Here is a 24288-nt window from a genome sequence, read left to right on the forward strand (position 1 = left end):
ATACCATTCAGTATTACATATGAGAGCTAGCCTGCCATTCTCAGAGCAGGACAGGTGGCTACTCTTGTCGAAAATTAAAGGAAAAATTTAAGATTTTTAAATATTTATTATTGCATGTAGTGAATCCCAAACTTTACAATTAGCATTTGACGTGGTATTTTAGAAGGAAAGATAGAATGTACTCACAGTTATAAAACCAATAACAAGCCTTAAGAACATGAGAGATACATTATAAAATTCTCAAATGCAAAACTGATCTCTTTAAAAGCTGAAGAAGACAATCTGGTTAATCAAGCTAGGACCCATCCCTGCAATCAATACTTCCTTAGCTACCAGAACGTGATCTTAAACATAAATTAACCAGGGAGATCAAGATTAGAACTTTTTAGAAACTATAAGAAACTTACTTTTTCACTTTTGGGTATTTCATCTCTGAAATGGCATTCGTGGCATCTGTCTGCCTCTCCTTCAAATGCCGCGGCCACATATTATCCACCCAATCGACTAAGTCCACCTAAAATCCCCACCAGAACCAATGGTTAGTTAATAAACATGTGGTGGGCTATGTCCTCAGCCGTCAGAGCTGGAATAATAATTGGCAACAATGGCAGATTGGCAGTTTGCACATACGCAGAAGTAGTAAAATCTCCCTTAACAAAATAGCACTGTTTTAATCAAAGTCCCAAACCTGTGAGAGGTTGAGCACTCTAACTCCCCCACCAAATCCAACAGACATTCAAATCAAAGAGTATTTTGGCACTGAATTCATGGGGCATAGATTCTGACTCAACAGCACTTGCGTAATTGGACTATTGCTGGTGCGGGATCACCACAAGACTTGGATACAATTGCATGTGTAGACTATATCCCAGAAATTATAATTACGAATGTCAAAAATCATGATTTAAAATAATGAAATTATTCTGATATTATCTACTTTCAAAGAATATTACCCTGGGGATCTGGCCAAATTCCAGCAAGAGTAATTATATTACTCCTTTGTCGCATTTCCTTGGATAACACCTGAATACAGAATTCTTCAGTGTTTATTTTTTTTCCTGAAGGGTAAATATTTTCAAAAGTGTGGGCAGAACAAACATTGGGAGCTGAGCACTCAGAGTGAGCAAGAACTTAGCAGTGAGAAAGAAGAGGCTATAGGAAATGGAGATAGCTTTGTGCACTACTAAAATAACTGCTACTTAGGGTGCAACAGGAAATGGAAATCCCAGCATGGCATACTAAGCCCGGAGAAATCTATAGTTCATTGTTCTCTGACCTGTGTTATGCAGAAGGTCAGATCAGATCATCGTAACTGCCTATTTCTATTAGGCCTTAAACTTCAGTAAATGGGTAGAGCACACAAACCAGATTTGGACAAAGGGAGGACAAAAGAGGGTCAAGCACCAGGCAGAGATTATAGCATAGCTTTTGACCCCAGCAGAGCAGAAGACAACTCAGAGAAAAGAGGCAACATGTAAAAGAATTTGAAACTCAAAGGTGTCATTCTTACCACCTAAGAGGATCAATAAGCCTGAGAGGACTTCACAAGACCTGACCAAGCACAGGACAAAATATGGTACAGATTCACCTCTGAAGCATTCAGCAATTCTTGATGAGCTGCTGTAATGAGAGCTAGTGAGGCCAACCCAGGGAGACTATGTCCTCTCATTTCCAATCAAGGTTGGCACTGCACTCAGCATCCTTATCAGTGGGTTCTTTTAAAAGACCATCAAGGATGCTACTGGTATCAACCAGTCCCCAGAACACAACCCTCAGAGGAAGCCAGTGGGAGGTAATGCAGCCCATAGAAATTGCAAATTTACCAGTTCCATGAATACTGTGGCCATATGTGATACAGAATTGGCGTGCACAGATAGCGGCTAGAGATAGCTAAGGTTGTCATACAATTTCTACATCCAACTACTGCTATCCATATCACTCACATGATTTGCAATATGAACCCACAGCCTCTGTTTTATGTTGACAGAGAGCACATTGGAGCACTCACATAATGCTCAACCTCCAGGGAATGAATTCTGTAATTCTGTTGTCAATTAGGGTATGCCTACACATCCTGTGGAGTGACCCTCTCAAGACAGGTTGACAGGCTTGGGTTAGGAGGGCTCATGCCAATACTGTAAAAATAACTGTGAAAATACTGCTTTGAAATCGCAGGTTGGGCTGGGATTCAGCCTCTGAAGCCTACTCTCTTCCCTAGGCTTCAGCTCTGCTGTCAATAACAACAACAAACTGCCAGGACAAAACAAAAAAGCAGTCCAGTAGCACTTTAAAGACTAACAAAATAAATTATTTTGTTAGTCTTCACCTAACAAATTATTCTGTTAGTCTTTAAAGTGCTACTGGACTGCTTTTTCATTTTGATAGTATATAGACTAGTACGGCTTTCTCTCTGTTACTATTCAACATGACAGGACAAAGACTGCTGTCCTAAGCACTGGAGTTGATGGGAGTTCCATCTATCTGAGCATCTCCCAGGATCAGGACTAGCACAAGAGCTGTTGGGTTTTATCCTATGTATACAGAGCATGCAGTTCTGTAAAGCAGCGAGGGGATGGTGAGGAGGCTAGGAATGAACAACAAAATGACAAGACCCCTTACCACATTGGGGCGCTTGACAATGTTCTCCAGCTTTGTGTGACTGAACTCCAAGCTGATGACATTGTAGAGCTTCTCACGTTCAGCCTCTGGTGTTTCATAGTATCTCACAAACTGAGACATGCTCATTTCAATGCCCTTTTGCGTGTTCACATCCATCACATCCACAATCCGACGGCTTCCTGCAAATACAAAGAACTCTTTAAAATATTTCTTTTGCTTTAGTTTGAATTCGTAAATCTAGGGAAACCAGAACTTGTGGCTGCTGAGGAATCCCTGTGAAGCCAGCAATGGTTAACAGTAACCTAAAATCACTTCACGCTCTGGTCTTAGGCAGCAGAGAGGAAGGACACCAGTTGAGGACTTGAAATACCAGGTTTCGTTGCTCCATCACAGACTTCCTGAATGATTTTGAGAAAGTCATTTACACTTCCTGTGCCTCAATTTCCCATGTGTAAATTGGGGAAAATATTCCCTAACGCACAGAGATTGTTGTGAGGAAAAGTACATAAACAATTGTGAAGAGCTCAAATGCAGTAAACTCTTTCATATCCAGTATTCTATCATTGGAACTCTCAAATAATCAGCATTTTATCCATACACGAATTTCAGTTATGTTTTCTATAAGTACAGTATTGTTAAAGTAAATAGAAATAAATACAATGAATACAGTTTACGAGTGTACAAGTTTACAGGGTACAATACTCCTGTTGTTGGTAAATAAAGTACTCTGCATACATTTTTGTTTGTTTCTTAATATCTAATCTTGTTTTTCTTTAGTGTTATGCTTTGCTAGGTATACCTCTCTATTATCCAGAACATTTGAATATCCAGCAACCTCCCAGTCCCGCAGCTGCCAGCTATGAAAGAGTTTACTGTACTACAGTAATGGGTACCACAGAAGTAGCTAAGGCTGTGTCAATACTAAACATAGCAGTCAACCCCTGATATGCAAAAATCGACTTATCAGCAGTCGACTGCTACGGCTGTCTACATGAAAGAGAGTCAACGGGAACGTTTCTCCCATCAACCTTCCTTAAACCTTGCCACTTGCATGAGGGAGCAGGTCGATCTTCCCCAGTAGTGTCGCTGTTGCCTGTGACAGAGAAATAGTTCCCTCCGTTTCTAAACATCCAAGATGCCTTTACTATAGAGTGGTCAAAATTGTACACAAAGAGAAAATGTCAAGTATGAGCCTGCTCCTGTGAGGTGCTGAGCATTACCTTCGGGAATGGATATGCACACTTCCCATTAGCTCCAGAAAGCTGAACAGATGTTTCAGTAGAGAGTTCAATTTCATACCATTCTCTTGGGCAACCAGGAGGTTTCATCTCTCCCAGAATTTATAAGAGTCTAATTAGTAGCTCATTTGTGTTCCAGGAGGAGAACCCAAGAGACACCTGACTCATTTCCAAGAAAGAAGGATTTCGGAAAATAAGTTCAGCACCTTCCAACAAACGCCCTCCAAAACAGTTTCTATGTCGGAGGAAATACCTCCAAATAAAATGCATTAAAGCTAAGTGCTAGGTTTGCAAATGCCATCAGAGAGACACATTAATAACTATAGCACAAGGTCCATGGTGTGGTCCCAGGTCTCATTTTCTATTCTATTAATGAGGGGAGTGTGGAATCTGGGATGGAGTTTGGGTGCAGGAGGCAGCTCTGAGCAGGGACAGGGGTGCAGGAGGAGGGTCTGGGAAGGACCTTCCATCAATTCCAGTGCTTAGGACAGCAGTGCAAGAGGGGATTCTGACCTAGGGCAGAGGTGTAGTGACGCAGGATCTGGGAAGGAATTTCTGTCCAGGAAGGGGCTGTGACCTGGGGCAGGGGGTTCGGTTGTGGAAGGGGTGCTAGGTGCAAGCTCTGGCCAAGAGGCAATCACGAGAGGCTGCTCCTGGCTGGCGACACAGCAGGGCACTCAGACGTGCCAGCTGTCATGATGCCATGGTGACTCCGTGCTACTTAAAGCTACCTGCTGCTGCACTGCTGGGGCAAACGCATCTCTGTGCACCTTTTAGGGTGAGAGCAGCAGATCTCCGCACTTTCCTGTGCCTGCAATCACCACCCCTGCAGCTCCGATTGGCCAGTTTCCACATACGCAGCCCACACTGCTAAATATAGTTGAGAACCACTGCCTTATACTCAGTTTCATACAACCCAGAAATTCTCTTCTCCTTTGCCTACCACTGGTGGGCCACACTCACCCTGACTGGGGCTGTATGTGGCAAAAATACTCTGAAGCAGAAGTTTCAGTAATCGTGTCTTGTTTAAAACTTTAAGGAAGCAACAGAAGTGAGCTCTGATCTTAACTTTCACTTTCCATTGTGACTACAACGTGGCACATAACCACCCTAATCAGGCATGTCTATACTGGAATAAAAGGCCTGTGCAACAGCCACAGCTGGGTTAGGTTAGCTGACACAAGCTCCTGGGATTCGGGCTGTGGAGCTATAAATTGCAGCATAGATATTTGGGCTCTGGCTGGAGCCTGAGTTCTGAGACCCCACCTGTGCTCCAGCCCATGCTCAAACATCTGCACAGCAATTTACAGACCTGCAGCCCAAGCACCACAAACCCGATTCAGCTGACCAGGTCAGCTGCAGGTGTTCAATCGCTGTGTAGGCATACCCAGAATTAATAAGACAGAGTAGGCTGTGGTGACAAGTCACAAGAGGACTGCTTCATCATACGACTCAGCAGCACAGTGAGCACCGGGAGCTGTAGTCTGCAAAGATCACACTTTCTGGTACAGATGAGGGAAGCTGCCTGCAATTTGCTATGTAGTCCTTATGCTCCTGGAAAATGGCCCATACAGCCCATGTCTGGGCAAGCCTGGATGTTACTGTGGTGAAGGGAAGGGTTGCGGGGGGTGTTTTCTGCAGCAGGCGTGGCTTTGATTCCAAGGCAGAAAGCCACAGTGATGCTGAGGCTGCAAGGGAAGACATTTTACTTTATAGGAAAAAAATCTCTTACTCCTACATGTGATGCTGCTGATTCACAGAACACAAGCTAGTCCTCTGAGGAGCAGGAGAAGAGTAACAGAGGAACAAGCTCTTCACCATCCCCAAGCAACAAAAGGAAGCAAATCAAAATTAGCTGTAGAAATATGAACCAGAAAGCAGAAAAGGGACTCCGGGATGATGTTCTGGACCCAGAAAATCTGTTGTGATTGCTTTGGTCCACAGTGCTAGCATAATCCATATTACAGGGACTCACAAAACCACAGAAAAACTATAGAAATATACTCTCCTCTTGCAGTAGCTACAGTTCAGAGCAAGGCCTGCACAAATGTTAACACATTAAATACAGCTCCACTCGCAGACGGGTATCTTTATTCCCATTACACGGAGATAGGGAAGCTGAGGTGCAGAGAGGGGAAATGACTTACCTAAAGCTCCTGACTTTCATCCCAGAGCTTAACCACTAGACCGGGGTGGGCACACCAAGACTTTGTTAAGTGGTCACGGGCTGCACTTTTCCATGGAGATGAGAGGTCTGGGGTGGAGGTTGAGCGTAGAAGGGAGCTTGAGGCAGGAGACTGGGTTCCAGGAAGGTGGGGGAGGGTCTGAGAGGGCGTTTGGCTGAAGCAGAGGGCTGTCACCTAGGACAGGCAATTAGAGGATAATGTCCAGGAGTGGATGCAGAAGAGGATTCTGGTTTCCCACCAAGAGGAGCTGAGAGATTTTGCAGGGTGCAGAGGAGCCCACAAAGCACTCCCTCTTCAGCACAGAGAGCCACAGGGAACAGCAGCTGCTCTGAGCACCCCTGCTCTGTGCTGCAGAGGTGGGTTGCAGGCGGGATTAAAAGGCTTGGTAGGCCAGATCTTGCCACCCCTGCAACAGACCATGCTATCTTGCTTTGACAATTTTGTCCTACTACCTAATCACCGCCTGTTGATGACACACAATGTCTAGGTGCAACAATAGGCAAAACTGTTCTTCACACCCATGGAACGAAGAGTTATGGTTCCTGGCATTACTGCTGCCTCACTTGGCACAGCAAATTTCTCTAAAAAGACTATTTTGTAAATGATCTTACTTATCACATTCGTTCCAGAGAATGATGTGTATCTAACAAAGATTCCTGAGAACGGCTGAATCTCAGCACCAAGTTACTTGGCAAAACTCTCCTCTGTCTGCATTGCAGTTTGTAACCACAGTGTTTCTTTACTGCACATTGTAACAACTCACCAGAGGGAAATAACCCTGAGGGTACTATAAATACCCAATCCTGAGCTGCTGGAGGAGAGGCTTCCGCTTCATCTAGGTTTCCAACTGGAGGAAAGCTACTCCCCACCCATCCCACCCTTTTAACCTTAAATGCAATGACAGTATTGTCCAGGCAACACATTTTCATTCCACAATACGTCCTGCTCTTTCTAAGAATGGAATTCACACTGCTATTAGCAGGGATTCTATATTCAGAACTGATCTGGAATATGCAGTATGTGAGGAAGTGATGAACAGGGTGAAACAGAGGAAAATCTTCCCCTTGTGTTTTCCATCCAGGATACTGTCTCTTCTCTCAAATGCATACACCTTTTACATCTGTCTCACCAGGAGAGGCAAGGCCACGCGCCCAATGAGCAGGGCCATCCTGATGGGAGGCTGAAGGTGGGGCAGACAGCACCCTAATGCCCTTTCAGAGCCACTTCCCCTCACCTGCTCCCAGATCCAAACTCCCTCCAAGAGCCAGCACCAGCCAAACGTCAGGCAAATCATGTCCACACGGGCGTGAGTTGTGCATGCATGGGGTCTCACTGATTGCTCTGCCTTGTATCCTGGAATTTCTGCTGGCAGATCTGTTCAAAGGTCCTTGCTCAACCCAGATGATCAGCACTAGGGTCAGCACTTCCTGATGCTAGCAACAGAGTAACAAATGAAATATATAGAGCAGCTATCGATCCACCAGGGGGCATTAAAGAACAAAGGAAACAGAACTTCTCCTGCTTGTCTACAATATTTTAATGTGCTAGGTTTTCCCAACCTGCCGGTGCCGTGTAACTCCTCCACACCAAATAAATATTTCAAAGCCATCAAGAGGCTTCTTTGCAACTGTTTGCTTTTTCTCATTATCCCTTCCCTTCCCTTCCCTTCCGAAAGATAAAATCCAAAGGCAGTCTGACCATCTTGAGTAACCAAAGGCAAGCCTAGCCATCTAGGGCCTCACTTTCAGGAGTACAGTTTCTGGCAGCTCTCACTGACTTCAACTGTGGGCACACACAGAGGCAGATTTACAATGAATCATAAGATGCCCAGGCATGGGGCCTCCCAACAACACAGGGCCCCCAGGGCCGAGCAGTCCAGCATTGGGTCCAGCACCACGCCCACCCCCGCGCAGAGGAGGGGAGGGGGCTGCTCTGGAAGTGGGAGGGGGCAGTCCCTGCAGAGAGTGCTGGGGGAAGAGGGGAGGCAGGAACCTCAGTACAGCTGGCAGGAAGTGGTAAGCACTGAGAACAGGGCCTAGAAAGCTTCAGAGGCACATGGGACATCCATGCTACTGGCCACAGAAAAGCAATGCTTTGAAGCAGGAAAGTGCCACCTCTCTCCAGCCACTGTCTGTGTGGCTACCCAGTGCTCCTGCGAAGACTTTCAGACCATGTTCATGCTGCTGACTGCCACCTGGTGAGTGGTGGTTGCTCGTAGGGTTGGGAGGACAGCTGGATGTGGTTGTCCATGGCAGGAGGGAGCCAGGTGGCAGTTGGGGGATGGAGAGCCTGCAAGCTACCCAGCCAGCAGGAAAAGGTCACTTCTCTCCTGCAATGAATTCAATGGCAGAGCAGCTCAGAAACCATTCACAGATGAAGAAGGGATGCCAAGTACAATTCCATAACAGTCAATTCAACACCCCATGTGAGCCATGTAAACCAGCTAACATTGATTTTAAGATATGTGACTGCCAAAGATGAAGTTATTACGCACTTCATTTCTCCCACTAAAATCTCATATTTCTGAATGATTTTGGAATGATTTCATTGCAAATTTAGGTTTGGACATCAAAAACTGATCTAGGCAGAGCTTTGATAACATTGCAAATATGGCAGGAAAATATTCAGGTCTGCAGACAATATTTAACAATGAAAACCTCTCTGCTTTATTCATATCATGTTCGAGACATTCCTTACATATAATCTGTAATGTGGCAGTCGAATCTTGCGAGGAATGACACACTTTTTTTACTTCGTTCGAAACACGTATGCTTTTGTTTCCAGTTTCCACACGTCAGTGTAGTATGCTACAATCACGCTTGGAGCAGGCAATTGGAAAACATTTGACAGTCAAAAGAATTTGACTCCAGGTGGTCTGCTTATGCAGATGTGGTTTCGACTTTGAAAATGAGCTATGATGTCATAGAGAGAACCTTATTAGACATAGCTAGATCAAATTCTGAAAAATCACATGCAAAAACTGAAGCAAAATCCTTAACAGAAAAGTTTGAAAAGTACAGTATTGCTGTTTTTACTATTTTGTGGAACCATTTACTTCAAAGAATTAATGCCATTTGCAAATCACTGCAAAAAGAGGTTGAACGTCTCTGATCCACAACACCCTCGTCCAGCAACATCCGTAATACGGCATGATTTTAGTTAGCCGGACAACCACTTACCATGGTGTGGACAAGTTTCCCATTGTCCCAAAAGTTTGTTTATAGCCCCCCCAGTCCTGGCTCTCAGTGTTCTGTGTTGTCTTTAGTTGTAATTTACCCCAAAGGTCTTCTAAAAGCCCAGTAATCAGTGGAAGAGTTGATAACATACTAGATAATATTGACCTCCCAAGGTCCGGCAAATTCTCTCATTCAATACCAATCAGCTCCTGAGGTTACCAAATGAGAGAGGTCCAACCTGTACAAATTTATTGAATTCTGCACAACAGTTAGCCTCAGCTACAGGTTTTGTCATGAAAGTTTAAAATGACTATAGGTTCGTGGAAGCAGAGGCACTAACTAACAGAAAAATATAGGTTTCTCTGATATATCTGATGAGAAGCATAAAACCAGGAAGCTATTTTTCAATTAAACTAGAAACAATGAAATCAATTTAAAAGGGAAAGAGAAGATCATCATTGAGACTGTCAATGTTATTTGTGTGACACAATAATAGTGAAATTGCAGAGTAGAGGTGACTCTCTAAAGAAAACTGTTGATTTATTTTGCATGGTTTTTGACAGATGTATGGATGAAGATGCTAAAAGCCACTACAGTAAGAAATTAAGTGAATTTTACTGAGAGAACATAGACACAAATCTTTTGGAAGATGAAGTGAAACCTTTCATTCACTTTATTGCAAATTATGAGGTCTGTGCTTGAAGAGCTCCAGTTGATTTTATAGAGTTATACCTGATGGTTTGCAGGCAACTGTTCCAATCGTAGAAAATATTCTGAACGTACTTTTAATAATACCTGTCACAAATGCTTCTGGTGAATGTTCTTTTTCTCTACTGAAATGAGTTAAAAATTATTTGTGAAATATGGTAAGTCAGGAACATTTGACAAGTTCATTAATACAGACAACTGAAAGTGCCTCTTTACAACATATTACTTATGATAACTTAATTGACAAATTCGTAAAAAAAAAGTATAGAAAGAAAGCTGTCTGAATATATCTATATTACCCATCTTGAATAAGTTCTTTCAGGGGAAGTTAACTTTTATTTTTCCATTAATGCATCATCTGTATTGTTTATACATTTTTTACATAATACATATAGCATAACACAAATACAAGCTTTCTTCTAGATCAGAAGCTCTCAAACTGTGCTCTGAGAACTCCATTCACGTGGCCTGAGGAAAGGATATTATGTTTTGTTTTTTGTTTTTTTAAAGGCACTCTTCTCCAAAGCAATTTACAATAGTTACCTAAAGGTACAAACAATCTTTGGTACGATCATTAAGTTATCCACAGAGACCCTCAGCAATTTTCAAGGTGTCTGTGCAAAAAAAAAAAAAAAGACGACTACAAAAACAATCAACAGCAATGAAGGGTCCTGTGGCACCTTATAGACTAACAGAAAAGTTTTGAGCATGAGCTTTCGTGAGCACAGAAGTGAGTCTGTGCTCACAAAAGCTCATGCTCAAAACTTTTCTGTTAGTCTATAAGGTGCCACAGGACCCTTCATTGCTGTTACAGATCCAGACTAACACAGCTACCCCTCCGATACTTAAAAACAATCAAGGTACCTCACTTTCATTTAATTTACTTTTTCTTATGTATATAAGAGGACAAGGAATTAAAAAGAATGAAAAATGGGAGAGGTGGGAACTGTGAATGGCTAAACCATCTCATCAAGTCCCCAGCTCTGGTGTGGGAATAACAGGACTTCAAGTGGAACCTACTGAAGGACTCAGAGTAATCCTCCAGCTGAGCAACACAGATTCATTTAGGACAGAATTTGATCTAGTCCACCTCAGAAGAGCGGTGGGGAAGTGCACTGATGAAAATACAAGTATCCTCAAGTGCTTTGTCAGCAATATGGAGGAGGGGCGTGGATGGAAGCTTGTGCATAAGAACTGGCAAAAAGAGTGAGTTTAGCCCTGAAAAGAAAATTGATTGGTGAGATTCAACTAAGATATTTCAGAACACGTAAACTGATCAGTCTCTCCTTAATGTATACAGCCAGATAGCATGAGAACAGGAGGATTCTCAAGGACAATGGTAGGTATATTTGAGCAGGAAACATTTCACATAGCCTATTAGCATTTGACACTCCTTGCAACAGATGGTCAGTAATAAGGTGTATGTATAGTTAGACATGCTAACGCAGACAGTTTTTCATGCTTCAGGGAGCCTGCTGATTATATCAGGTACCACACAGCCCTTCTGCCCCACCCCTAGAGAACACTGCACATCTAGTCATGTGTTTAGGAACAGAATACCTATCTGGTTGAAGCAATGATTTGATCTGCTAATCCTATACCCCTTATCTCTTCCAAATAAACAGAGAAAACCACTCTGAAGTGATAACTCCCACCATGTAATTATATCAGGAGAGATTATGTAGTTCATCAGAACTGTAAAACTGATTTTAAATGATCCTGAAACAAAATTTGTAAAAAGGACAATACAATGACAATGCCTCCCAGGACAGGGAAAAACCAGCAATACCACTGATTTTTAGTGGAGAAACAACCTCAACTGTGGATTAATTTTAGTTACAAAATATGATTTATTTGAGCAAGACAAAGAACAGACTGCATGCTGAAGTCAGTTTCTTAAATTACATTTCAACCTCCAGAGAGGTCAGAGGAGCAAAAACAAAGTCACCCAGGTTACAAACTGTGTCCTATCTGAATTTCATGGGGAGTTTCACATTGCACACAACACATGGAAAAAATGGAGCAACAGAAATAAGCAGATGGGATTTTCCTGCAGTTGTCTGAGAGCTTTTAAATAGAGGTTGGTGGGAAAAGGTGATCGGGTTGATTTTTTGAAATCCCTTCTTGTCCAACTTTTTTAAAAAAGGAATGCCCCAACTGTATAGCTTGCAAAACTTCTTCCCATAAGCTTTCTCCAATGACTTCTATCTTTAGAAGGAGTTTACACTAGACTAAGCAGTGATTCAAAAATAATCCACAATCTGCCTGCTAGGAAACTAACTTTGTGGCTTACACTGGGCAAGTCCCAATGGCAGTTAATACAGACCATATATACTCTACCTGAAACAGCCTTATTTAACAGGGCAAGCATCACAAATGGCTAACTAATGTCATTAATCTTACAGAATTAAAGTTAATACTTTGGAGACTATTTTTTTTTAAATATGAAGCTTTATATCACACAGGCTTTACATAACACATCTGATGGCACAGCCATCCAACATTCTTTGTTCTGTGAAGATATAGACTAACACAGCTACCACTCTGAGACTTTGGAACCGATGCGTGAAATGGGTCTGGTCATGTTGCTCTGGGACCTGCACTTTTTACATGTTGTGATATGAACATATGGCTAGTAGCCTGGAAAATGTCACTTTTGAAAGGTTGTTTGTAGTGCTGTTGTAGCTGTGTCAATGCTAAAGTCTGACAGAGACAGGGAGTGTGGTAATATCTTTTATTGGACCAACTTCCATTGTTAGACAGGACAAGGTAGACTGGACAAGCTCTGGGCACCTCAAAAGCTTGTCCTTTACACTAACAAAACAAGATCCAATAGAAGATATTACTTCACTTGCCCATCTCTCTGTTTTCAAAGAGCTAATTTCACTCATCCACTGGGGGACACCACTATATTATTGGCCAGATTAACACATCAGTGAACCAAATTCCTCCTGGAGGTGACTCCACTGAAGTCACCAGATTCACACCAGGAAAAATCCGACCTACTGAGTTTTGCGAAGTGAACAATTCCACAACTAGAAGTGCTGCCCTAATTACTATTTTTGGAATGTGATTCATAAGTGAGGCTGCTCTCTCCTTTTAATACTGTCCTAGGCTTTGAGAGTGGAGGTCAGCCCTGCATTACATAGGGGTGTTTATTAACTGCACTGTTTGGGGAACACACGGAAAGGAAATAAACTGAAGACTTGTGAAGCAAAGAAAATTATAATCTTAACTTTAAATTGGGTACTACAACATGCTGATTTTAACAACTTCTCTCCAGACAAATCACTCCAAACTCGCTCAAAAATAAACTGAAAAAGGAAAAAACAATAAATGATTACAGAGAAACTTCATTAATAGCTTCATCTGAGGAATGCAGGCAACAGTATTCATGAGACTGACTAGATGAAAAGTAGGAAGCAATTGTTTAAACTAAACTAAGATTATCACAGGGGAGAAGACCACTATTTTCCAAAGAGCATGGCCAAAACCCCAGATCCAAATACCCACAAACTTTGTAACTGTCTCGTTTTCCCCAAGTTTAAAACAAACCTGTCCTCCAAGATGCTGCTTCAATATCTTGTATGCATGGCAACATGGACATCTTATTCTAAGCCTAGATAGTAGAAAGCTCCAGAAACAGCAAACCCTTATTTCCAAAGGACCCTTCTGTGGAAGCACAGCTTAAACTGGATTTAGTTTTCAGGACCTTGTGGAGGGCATAAGGGCCCCTGTTTAGATATTTTCCAGTGATCCCAATGTAACTTCAGTTCAGCTGTGCAAAGGTTGAGGGGGTGCCCCTTGTACGTCACTAATGGCCCTTGCCTGGTTCATGTCCTGAACACAGCTATGAAATGAGGCAATAACTCTTAATGCCACATCTATACTTACCGTAAGAGCAACACGCTGGCAGTCAGTCTTCTGGGGTTTGATTTAGCTTGCCTAGTACGTAGGGCGACCACATCTCCCTGTCTCTAATACCGGACAGGGAGCTATGGGAGGAAGGAGCAGCTCCTCTAAGCCCCAGGGAGCCAGGAGAGAGGTAGCAGCTGCCGGCACTCCCCGGGAGCCCCAGGGAAGCGGCAGCTGCTGGCCCTCCCCCAGAGCCCCAAGGAAGTGGCAGTCGCCGGCACTCCCCCCGATCCCCTGAGGCTCAGGGAAGTGTGTGTGCAGGGGAACAGCCCAAATACAGGACAATTAGTCCCTTTTCAAAATAAATAGGGACGCCTTTTTGGTGTCTCAAATACGGGACCATCCTGCCCAATACAGGATGGATGGCCACCCTACTAGTAGAGCTGTGTTAAATTGAATGATCCGGGCACCACCATCGACTCTTCACAGCCATGAGGAGTAAGGGAAGTTGGGGGAAAGAGTTTTTCCCATTGACCTCCCACTGAGGGGAGGCAGCAAAAATCAATTTAAGGTACACTAATTCCAGCCACGAAATTCTCATAGCTGGAGCTGCTTATCTTAAATTGATTTTTCCCCTAGTGTAGATGTTGTCATAGTTACTTGTTTATGTTCCTGATCATCCTCTTGGGTTAGAGTGAAGGCTATGTGTTTAAAACCAGCTCCACAGTTTATTCTGTGGTCTATGTTTTTATATAACACCTTGGCTACATCTACACTAGCCAAAAACTTCGAAATGGCCATGCAAATGGCCATTTCAAAGTTTACTAATGAAGCGCTGAAATACATATTCAGCGCCTCATTAGCATGCGGGTGGCTGCAGCACTTCAAAATTGACACGGCTCGCCGCCACGCGGCTCATCCAGACGGGACTCCTTTTCGAAAGGAGCCCCATCTGGACGAGCCGCATCAATTTTGAAGTGTCGCGGCTGCCCACATGCTAATGAGGCACTGAATACGTATTTCAGCGCTTCATTAGTAAACTTCGAAAGGGCCATTTGCATGGCCATTTCGAAGTTTTTGGCTAGTGTAGACACGGCCCTTGAGGGGAGGCCCAAAGCTTGGATTTTGAAAAACGGTGTTTTTTAAACGGAAAGAAATAACAGAATGGGTTCCATTAAATTACTTGTTTTAATTCATATTTTCATTTGAATTTAAATACCCTCTCGCTAAGTTTGCATAGTGGATACTCCAGAATTGTGCTACTGTGGGATAACAAAAAAGCAGAACCCAGAGAGTAGCACCTACCCAATTTGTACTTTGGAACATTCTAAGCACTGACATGAACAAGAAGAGGAACAATTTCAGAATGAATGGAAGTATTTTATATTCACATTTTTACACACCAAAAGCAAATGTTTTTTCTATGGTGACTTTTCAGAATCTTGAGTCAGCTCTTCTGTTCTGTTTTATCTACCGCTCACCCATAGACAGTATAAGACCTACATGTGCAGCAAGAGTAGCCAGTCTGATTCAAGACATGCACAAGATTTTGAGAGAATTTCTCCCCCACTCTGCATGGCCTAAATTTAACTTTAGGACCCACTCCGTAAGGCACAGTTCCTCCAAACAATCCTCACCAACCCACCCTCCTTGATACAATAAGAGCATCTGCTCAATGGAGAAAAGTAATATTAGACTTCTATTAAGGAGAAATAAGAAAGTTTTCAGCAGGGCAAAGGTCCTTTTCTGTACTGCTTGGTCATGTGACTTCATCCAGTTTTATATCTGTCCTGTTTATTTCATCTTCTTGGATGTGGGGCGGTACATTGACTATTAGAAGATTTACCCAGTGCTGTCCAGATCCTTAATTATTGTTTTGTTTTTCTTAATTTAAATAATTGCTCTGGAATGGATGTGGGGAAGAAGGGTTCAGGACACAGGCTGCCCCATGCAGAGAGAACTACCCCAGCACTCTCTCACAGCAGCAGCTCGGACCCAGGCAAGAAACACCCCTCCATGGCCACTGAAGCTCCAACAGGCACAGCACAGCTGGAGGAAGGGTGCATGTTCCCCAGCTGGGGTAGGTCCAGGCTCATCTGCTCCATGTACCCTCCCTTCCCACAGTCAGAGCGAGGAATGGAGCAAATGCTGCACTTTCTCCTTGCTCCTTGATGAAGAGAAACAGCCAGCAATGTTCTCATAAAAATTGGGAGGGTGGGGGAGGTTCAGCACTCCCCCACACACCCTAAAGAGTACCTAGGGGCTAGAAGGCTCAGGCTCAAGGCTGGGGCAGTCCCAGATGGAGTGGAAAGAGGGGTGTGTCCCCAGCCTGCCCCATCACCTGCCTGATGAGTGTCTTTTTTCTGTTTAGTTTTATGAGAAGCAATCCCATTCCAGGCATATCCCACTTTCATTGCAAAACCAAACCCTTACTTTGTTTTAAATTATGATAAGAGGAATCTGTATACCAAATTTGATGGTCCTAGCTCTTACCATTTAGGAGGAGTTGTTGAACAGACAGACATATAGACAAGGACTCACAGACAAAATCCTTAAGTATGTATCGTAGATGTTTCCCTAGGTCTGCTCTGACCCCACTGCTCAAGTCTTTCCAAGTCACTTTGCAGTCTGGTGTGAATTCAATCATGATACATTTTACAGACAAGACCAAAACCAGAGGAGAAGCAAACACAAAAGAGGACTGAACCAAAATGTTTTAAGAAGCAGTTATCCAGAGTACAGGGAATGTACTCTAGATAACTGCTTCTTATTTTTCTTATTTTTTGGACTACAGCAATCCTAGAAATCCCAGACTGGATTACAACTAGCACGAAGTAAAAACAGACCCGCATAGCCCAGCTCAACAAATATTATGGAAATGTCCAAGAACCAGAATGTTAAAATACTGTTTTCTCATAACGGGCTCTCCACTTTCTTCTATGCTGTCTAAAGGCAGAGGTGAGCAAACTTTTTATTTTGGGCCCCGCTTTTTGTACGTACTTGCAATTAGCAGGGGCCCCCCCAACCTGACTAATGTAATCCTAACTGATAGAAATGTTGGTTATATTCATATGAAAAAAAAAAACACTTTTTGGCAGGTATAAGAAAGTAAGTCTGTAGAATGTAAAAACTTTATTAACTGGTATATAAACGGAAATACACATATACAAAAAGAGTAACATATTTTAACATTTCTAACGAGATGGATGAGCCTGAGACCCAGCAGCTGATTGTGCTACCCCACACTTACGAATTTCAGGCCCCAAGGGGGCCCATCTCCCACTTTGCACACCCCTGGTCTAAGGCATGAAACGTCCTTTTCGTTCTTGGTTTGTAAAGCCACTACTCTGTCCTTCAAACCCCATCACAAGACTTACTTCTGCAGAACCACCTATTAAAGAACGAGGATGAAGAGCAGCTAGAGATAATACATCTATTAAGCAATGTATATAAAACAGCAGATTTATACATCTAAAAGGAGTACATATCCTTCTTATGTGCCCGTTCCTAACTCTCATTACTGCACACCTTCTCAGAATAATTTGGGCATAAGGTCTTTGTCTTCCTGCATATTTGTAAATCAAGTAGAATGAGTATTGTTGATCTTAACTGAGGCTGCTGAGGACCATTGCAATACAAATATTGAATAACGCAATGACTAGTTGAGAGACACATAACTGAGCTCTTGACAGGTTGTGGCCATTAAATATAAACAAATTTACTGTAATTTTTGCCCTGGACACATTCAGTGGGAATAAACAAAATCTGTCTGACTGAATTGGAGTGTCATATGCCCTCTTTCTCCGCCACAAACAAGAGGCCACAGTCAGGCTCACAGACAAGTCGAACACTAACTACTTATACTCACCAGTCATCTAATAGTTATAAAAGGAACCAGAAGTCAGGATTCTTGGGCTGTGGCTACACATGCCCCCTGGTTTCAGAAGAGGCAGTTTGGCAGATGCTAATGAGGCACTGATATCAATATGCAGTGCCTCATTAGCATAACAGCAGCTGTGCCCGATTTGAAAGGGCCACTTTCAAAACGCATGCTGCCCATGTAGATGGGGGCTTCAAAAGGCCCCCTGACTTCGAAAGCCCCTTCTTCCTATTTGGTTTTAGAAAGAAGGGGCTTTCAAAGTCAGGGGGTTCCTTTCGAAAGGCCCCGTCTACACGGCTGGCATGCATTTCAAAAGCAACACTTTCAAATTGCGCACAGCCACCATTATGCTAATGAGGTGCTGCATATTCATATCAGTGTCTCATTAGCATTTTCCAAACTGCGAAAGGAGGGGGCATGTATAGACACAGACTTGGGGTCTGTTTCTTATACTGGTAGGAACTTGCTGAACAAACCTGACCAAACCAGCTCCCCTCTCTGTCTCAGTTTGCTCCTCTGTAAAACCAGGATAATATTATTTACCATGTCCCATTGTAAAGCGTAGCATCACACAGAGTCCATGTGCATAATATCCTCCAATGCCATGCTTGGGGTAATTGTGCTTGGGCCTTTGCTCCATGAACAACAATTTACATCATGGGCAGTATACACCCCCTGGGCTTAATTTTTCTCCCACTTAAGCAAACTCCCAACTCACTGGGAGTGAGATCAGTCCCTTAATGTCCTCACCAGTTATGGTATGAAGACTTTCTTTATACCAGGACATGACTGAGCACAGCCTGTCTTACTTATCATAGAGCAAAATGGAAGATTTCATCCTTCAGTTGCGGGGTCACAGAGTTCCATTTAAAGGGCTCTTTTCAATTTGAATGTCAAGGATTTTATGTTACCATTTCTCTCATTATCTCTGTCAGTAAAACATAATTCTAAATTCACAGTTGAGGCACAAGCCATTGTTTGTACTTCTTTAAACGCTCACTTTGCAACTGAGATTTTTGGCCCAACTTCTTTTTTCATGGCATTTCAAATGCCAAATCAGACACAAAATCTAGGGACAATTATGTCTGTCTCTTCATCTGCTCCCAAGAAAGAAAGAAAAGGAAGGTGACATACACATTTGGTTTCCTTTTACCATATGCCTCTGAAAACAAATGCTGTGGGCAAGACTGCAAGATTTCATAGAATTAGAAAAATCACAACTGGAAGAGATCTGTTTGATCCCATCTACTTTGCTGTCCTGAGACCTGCGGAAAATTGCTGTCAACCCTGCAGTTTCTAGTGCTTTGTTCTGTCTAGTTTTTAACATTGCCTCTAGATCAGGGTGGACAATAAGCAGCCTGTGGGTTGGATGTGGTTCACCAGGGTTAACACCCGACAGGCCACTGGGGCTTTTACCTGTGCTTCCACGGATACAGCCGCTTGCACCTCCCACTGGCCACGGATCCCTGTTTCTGGCCAAGCATCTCCCATTGGCTAAGAACAGTGGTCCCCGATCAATGGGAGCTACAAGTAGCTGTACTTGCAGACACGCAGGTAAATAAAGTGCTGGTGACCTGCCAGGGCTAACCCTGGCGAACTGCCTCTGGTTAACCGCCCACCCCGATCTAGTGCACAGATTTAATTCAAGAGGGCATTAGACACTCTTCTATGTTTACGAATACTTCCCTGGTGTGCAAGGAAAAAGCAACACAGATTTTCAGCACAGTTCACAAAAAGGACACAATAACGAAATGAAAACAAAAGGACATTTTTCCCCCTCTGAACAGTAAGGTTGAAGAGAACTGGGGAGATACAAACACTTTTTTTGAAACTGTAGAGCGCTTTATGACAGAATGGCAATGACATTCTGTCCTTCAGAATCAGCAGTCAGATCTGCAGTACAGAATGAAGATCTAAGGTCCTATTAGCTATTAAACTATAGCAGAATGCCTCCTCTTTTAAGTATTGTCTGAAGCTCCTAAGTAGGCCAATTGTTTTTCTCCTTCTCTTCATTTGCATTCTTGGCTCACAGCCACTTCACAGATCAGACAAATTTCAATAACAGAAACTAATCCACTGTTTTCGGGTTTAAAGAGTATCTGGGATGTCATTCATTTGAAGCTGGTAGTCAAATATGTCTATTATTATAATTCTCTCTTTTAAAGTGGTCATTCTTTCAAAGTAAAATTGCAGCATTTAAATCTCTCTCTTGGTGGTCACTTGATAATGAGTAGACTGTCTTCATGTCACCCTCTTTTTTGTGAGTTCATTGATGGCTGATCAACCCAATTCTGGAGTCACAGATCTTATCACAGAAGAGGCAAATGTCAGTATCTGGAGGGGCATGGGGCAGTTTTTGACACTCTTTTCTTCTGTCCTTGCCTGCATTGCAACAGGACCTCTAAAATTGCACCAGCTCCTCCAAGATTACTGCTCTCCACCAGGGATGGTCTCGGCAAGATTCACTCAAGTGTTGACACCAATGCTGCACTTTTTCCATGTGTGCCTTCAGCATGTCCTTATATCGCTTTCTCTGGCCCCCAATGCTCCTCAGTCCTTCCTCCAATTCAGAAAACAAAATATGTTTTGGGAGGTGGTGATCAGACATCCGAACCACGTGACCAGTTCAACAAAGTTGTTGATGAATGATAACGGCTTTGGCTCTGGTCATGTTCCACTCTTCCAGGATGCTAGTGTTCGTGCACTTATCCTCCCAAGAGAAATTTAGGATTCTCCTGAGGCAGCGCTGATGATATTGTTCAAGTGCCTTCAGATGACAATTGTATGTTGTCCAGGTTTCACATGCATGCAGTAGCGCTGGAACAACCACTGCACGGTATACAAGGAGATTTGTCATGGGATAGACGTCCCGGTTCTCGAAGACCCTTTGTCTCAGGCACGTAAAAGCAGAGCTTGCAAGGCTCAGACGATGCTGGATTTCCGCATCAAGGTTGACTTTAGTGGAAAGATTATTTCCAAGGTATGGGAAGTGCTCTACATTTTCCAAAAGTTCTCCATTGTCTTCAATAGAAGGTGAATGAGATTGTCCCATTGATGAAGGTTGGTGGAGAACCTTGTTCTTTTTGATGTTCAGTGTGAGGCTGAGATACTACTATGCTTCAGCGAAAGCACCTAAGATAGTCTGAAGGGCTGTGGGAGAAAGAGCAACAACGACATTGTCATCCATGTACGGGAGCTCCATGATTGAGGCATCTGCTTCCTATCCCAGATCTTGAGAATCAGCAGGTGGAGCTGTTTGTGGAGTTCTGGCCCTCCTTCTTTGAAGACTTCAGTGGGGATTCCATCTAGTTCGGTTGCCTTGTTGAACTTCATCGCTTTGATGGCAGCTTGGACGTCAGTCAGGGTAGGAAGTGATGCAAGATCGTCTCTGAATGGTTGCTGAGGGATTTGGTCAAGGGATTCTAGTATCCTAGAGGAAGGGTGGTTCAACAGCTCATTACAGTGCTCCCTCCTGTGAGAAGCAGTGGCTTTATTGCCTTTCAAGAGCTGGGTACCATCCTCTGATCTCAGGGGATTAGGTCCATGCTTTCTCAGTCCATAACAGCTTTATTAGCATTGAAGAAACTTCTTGTATCATTGATTTCTGTGAGATGCTGGAGTTCTTGCACCTTCTCAGTCCACCACTGGTTTTTCAGAGTCCTTGTTTTACGTTGCACTTCTGCCTTGGCCTTGGCATGCCCTTCTCTCTTCATCGTGCAATTGACGTCACTTTGCCAGGCCCTAAAGGCTTTCTGTTCTGTTGGTGTTCTGTTGGTTTCTAGTACTACAGGACAAGCCCACGAGAGAAACCAACAAAACACCACTAGCCATCACCTACAGTCCTCAGCTAAAACCTCTACAGCGCATCATCAGGGATTTACAACCCATCCTGAACCATGATCCCCCACTTTCACAGGCCTTGGGAGGCAGACCAGTCCTTGCCCACAGAAAACCTGCCAACCTGAAGCAAATCCTAACCAGCAACTATACACCGCACCACAGTCACTCTAACTCAGGGACCCATCCATGCAACAAACCTCGTTACCAGCTCTGCCCACATATCTACACCAGCAGCACCATTACAGGACCTAACCAGATTAGCCACACCACCGTGGGTTCATTCAGCTGCACATCTACCAATATAATTTATGCCATCATGTGCCAGCAATGCCCCTCTGCTATATACATCGGACAAACTGGACAGTCTCTACGTAAAAGAATAAACGCACACAAATCAGATATCAGAAATGGCAATATACAAAAACCCGTAGGAGAGCACTTCAATCTCCCAGGCCACACAGTAGCAGACTTAAAAGTAGCTATCCTACAGCAAAGAAATTTCAGGACCAGACTCCAAAGAGAAATTTCTGAGCTACAATTCATCTGCAAATTTGAAACCCTCAGCTCAGGCTTAAACAAAGACTGTGAATGGCTGGCTAAATACAAAAGCAGCTTCCCCTCCCTTGGTGTTCACACCTCCAGATCAACTGCTCATAGTAAGCCTCACCCTTGCTGACTGAGCTAACCTTGTTATCCCCACCCTTGCTCTGGCTTATTTATACCTGGCCCTACAGATTTCCAAGACCAGCATCTGATGAAGTGAGTCTGTGCTCACGAAAGCTCATGCTCAGAACTTTTCTGTTAGTCTATAAGGTGCCACAGGACCTTCGTTGCTGTTACAGATCCAGACTAACACAGCTACTCTTCTGATACTAAAAACTTGAAGTGATAGATTTGAGCTGCAGACATAGTAGATTTCCCAAATATTTTTAGATAGAAAATTTTAAAATCAAGTTTCCACCTGTTATAATAAAGAATCAAACAGTAGGAGGCAAACTTTTTGACCAAGTTACAGGTTAGGCTTTGGATTTGTAGAAGGAGCTTAGCCAAGTAAAACAACAGGATTCCTACATAACATTCCAAGTTGGGCTGGTGTGTATGCATAGATCACTCCACCCAGTTGTGAGAAATATCATGGTTCTCACATCAGAAGTCAGTTATTCTCAAAGTGACTATTATTCTTATTCTATTCTATGGATTTACAAAATGGAATATTATTTGTAAACATGTTCCTATTATTTGTAAACATGTTCATTCTCACTCTACTGTTCCTTGCCAATATAAACAGGAATCTTTGCCTGCTAACATTTCCAGACACCTCAGTCTTGGGGAGGAGACAACTCTTCCATTTACATTGTTTTTCCTATGGAACAGCCTGTTATGCAATACTATGCTGCTTCCAGAACTTCGACATACAACCGGGTCAGTGGCTTCACCAGTTTCAGACAGAGTATCCCACAAAGCATTATTCTGTGATTCAACCAACTAGCATAAACAGAAGTCATCTGCCTTAAGCCTCTGACCTGCAAAAGAGGAGATTCAACTATCTACAACCTCAGAAGCAAGGATTTTCTCAGCAACTAAAACCTTTATGATTTGTATGTACTACTGTAGCACCTAGGAGCCCAGTCATGGATCAGTACAGTCATAACAAGGAGAAGTCCTGTGGTGCCTTATAGACTAACAGGTATTTTGGAGCATAAGCTTTCGTGGACAAAGACCCGCATCATGAGTCTTCGCAGAGTGGCAAATGGAGTACCCTCCGCCTACCCACTGATCTGTGCATCCGCCCCACCACTTTGTGAGAAAAGCACATGGCAACAGCTGCTGGTGCTGCTCCACCCATGGCCTGGAGCTGCTAGTGCCACTCCAGTTGCAGCCAGCAGCTGGGCAGGGCAGGGAGATGCATTTCCAGCTGCGGGGCTAGGCAGGTGGAGGGGGCGGTGGCACACATTTCCAGCCGTGGGGCCCGGCGCATTCTCCAGCTGTGGAGCCCAGTAGTTTGGGGGAGGGGTTGCATCTCCAAATGCAGAGCCTGGCATGGTCTCCGGCCTCACAAGCTCCAGAGTCATTGACATTTGGGTGGCCTGGTGCCCAGCTCTGCAGGTGGGAGGGTGGCAACGGGGATGAATCCTATTGGACATCACTGCTCTACTTGGTAGATGGGAAAACTGAGGCCTCTCTCTTTAAAGAGATTAGATTCTTTTCTCATTTTAGATTTTACATTCTTATTCTTCAGCTGAAAAGTAATTATGTAAGTGTGCACTCTGGGGTAAAGTATTTATTAAACTGATTTAAAATGTGGGGTCTTATGGCACTGTCTGGATACAAACAGTTAATAAGGAAAAATAATTAATATTTCAAAACATGAACTATTCCCTGTGAGATATTACAGCTGTGTGACCCCTTTACTCACCTCTGAAGTACAACAGCTTTGGAAAAAACACAACTGTTTAACATCAGAGAGTACCACTATGAAAGAATTTAGGAGAGAAGTAAAGAATAACATCTCTCACTTAATAAATAACAAGCAATCCTGTGGCACCTTAAAGACTAATAAATGTATTTATTAGGTAATGAGCTTTTGCAGGTAAGACCCACTTCATCAGATCTGCTGTAGCCATGCCATCCCAAGATATTAGAGAGAAACCATATGAGTGAGCAGTATCTTCTATTACACAAACTCACAAAAATTGCCACAGACATATTAGTAACAACAGGGATCTTAGTTTTACACTTCATTCTAAAGTTAGCACGTCTGGCAGTGTAACGCTCTTGAAGACAAA

General features: G+C 43.2%; 1 protein-coding gene across 2 annotated transcripts in view; it reads right to left on the bottom strand.

The window, feature by feature from the left end:
- Positions 1 to 24288, bottom strand: part of KDM2B (lysine demethylase 2B) — a 170920-nt gene that overhangs the window by 133317 nt on the left and 13315 nt on the right. For both annotated transcript variants that reach the window (XM_075012803.1, XM_075012802.1), the window contains exons 5-6: positions 2620 to 2798; positions 408 to 514 (exon numbers count right to left, since the gene is read on the bottom strand). In XM_075012803.1, the coding sequence (XP_074868904.1) occupies positions 408 to 514; positions 2620 to 2798 (286 nt within the window). The remainder of the gene's footprint in view (positions 1 to 407; positions 515 to 2619; positions 2799 to 24288) is intronic.

The sequence above is a fragment of the Carettochelys insculpta genome, chromosome 18, assembly GCF_033958435.1.
Source record: "Carettochelys insculpta isolate YL-2023 chromosome 18, ASM3395843v1, whole genome shotgun sequence".
Classification (NCBI taxonomy): domain Eukaryota; kingdom Metazoa; phylum Chordata; order Testudines; family Carettochelyidae; genus Carettochelys; species Carettochelys insculpta.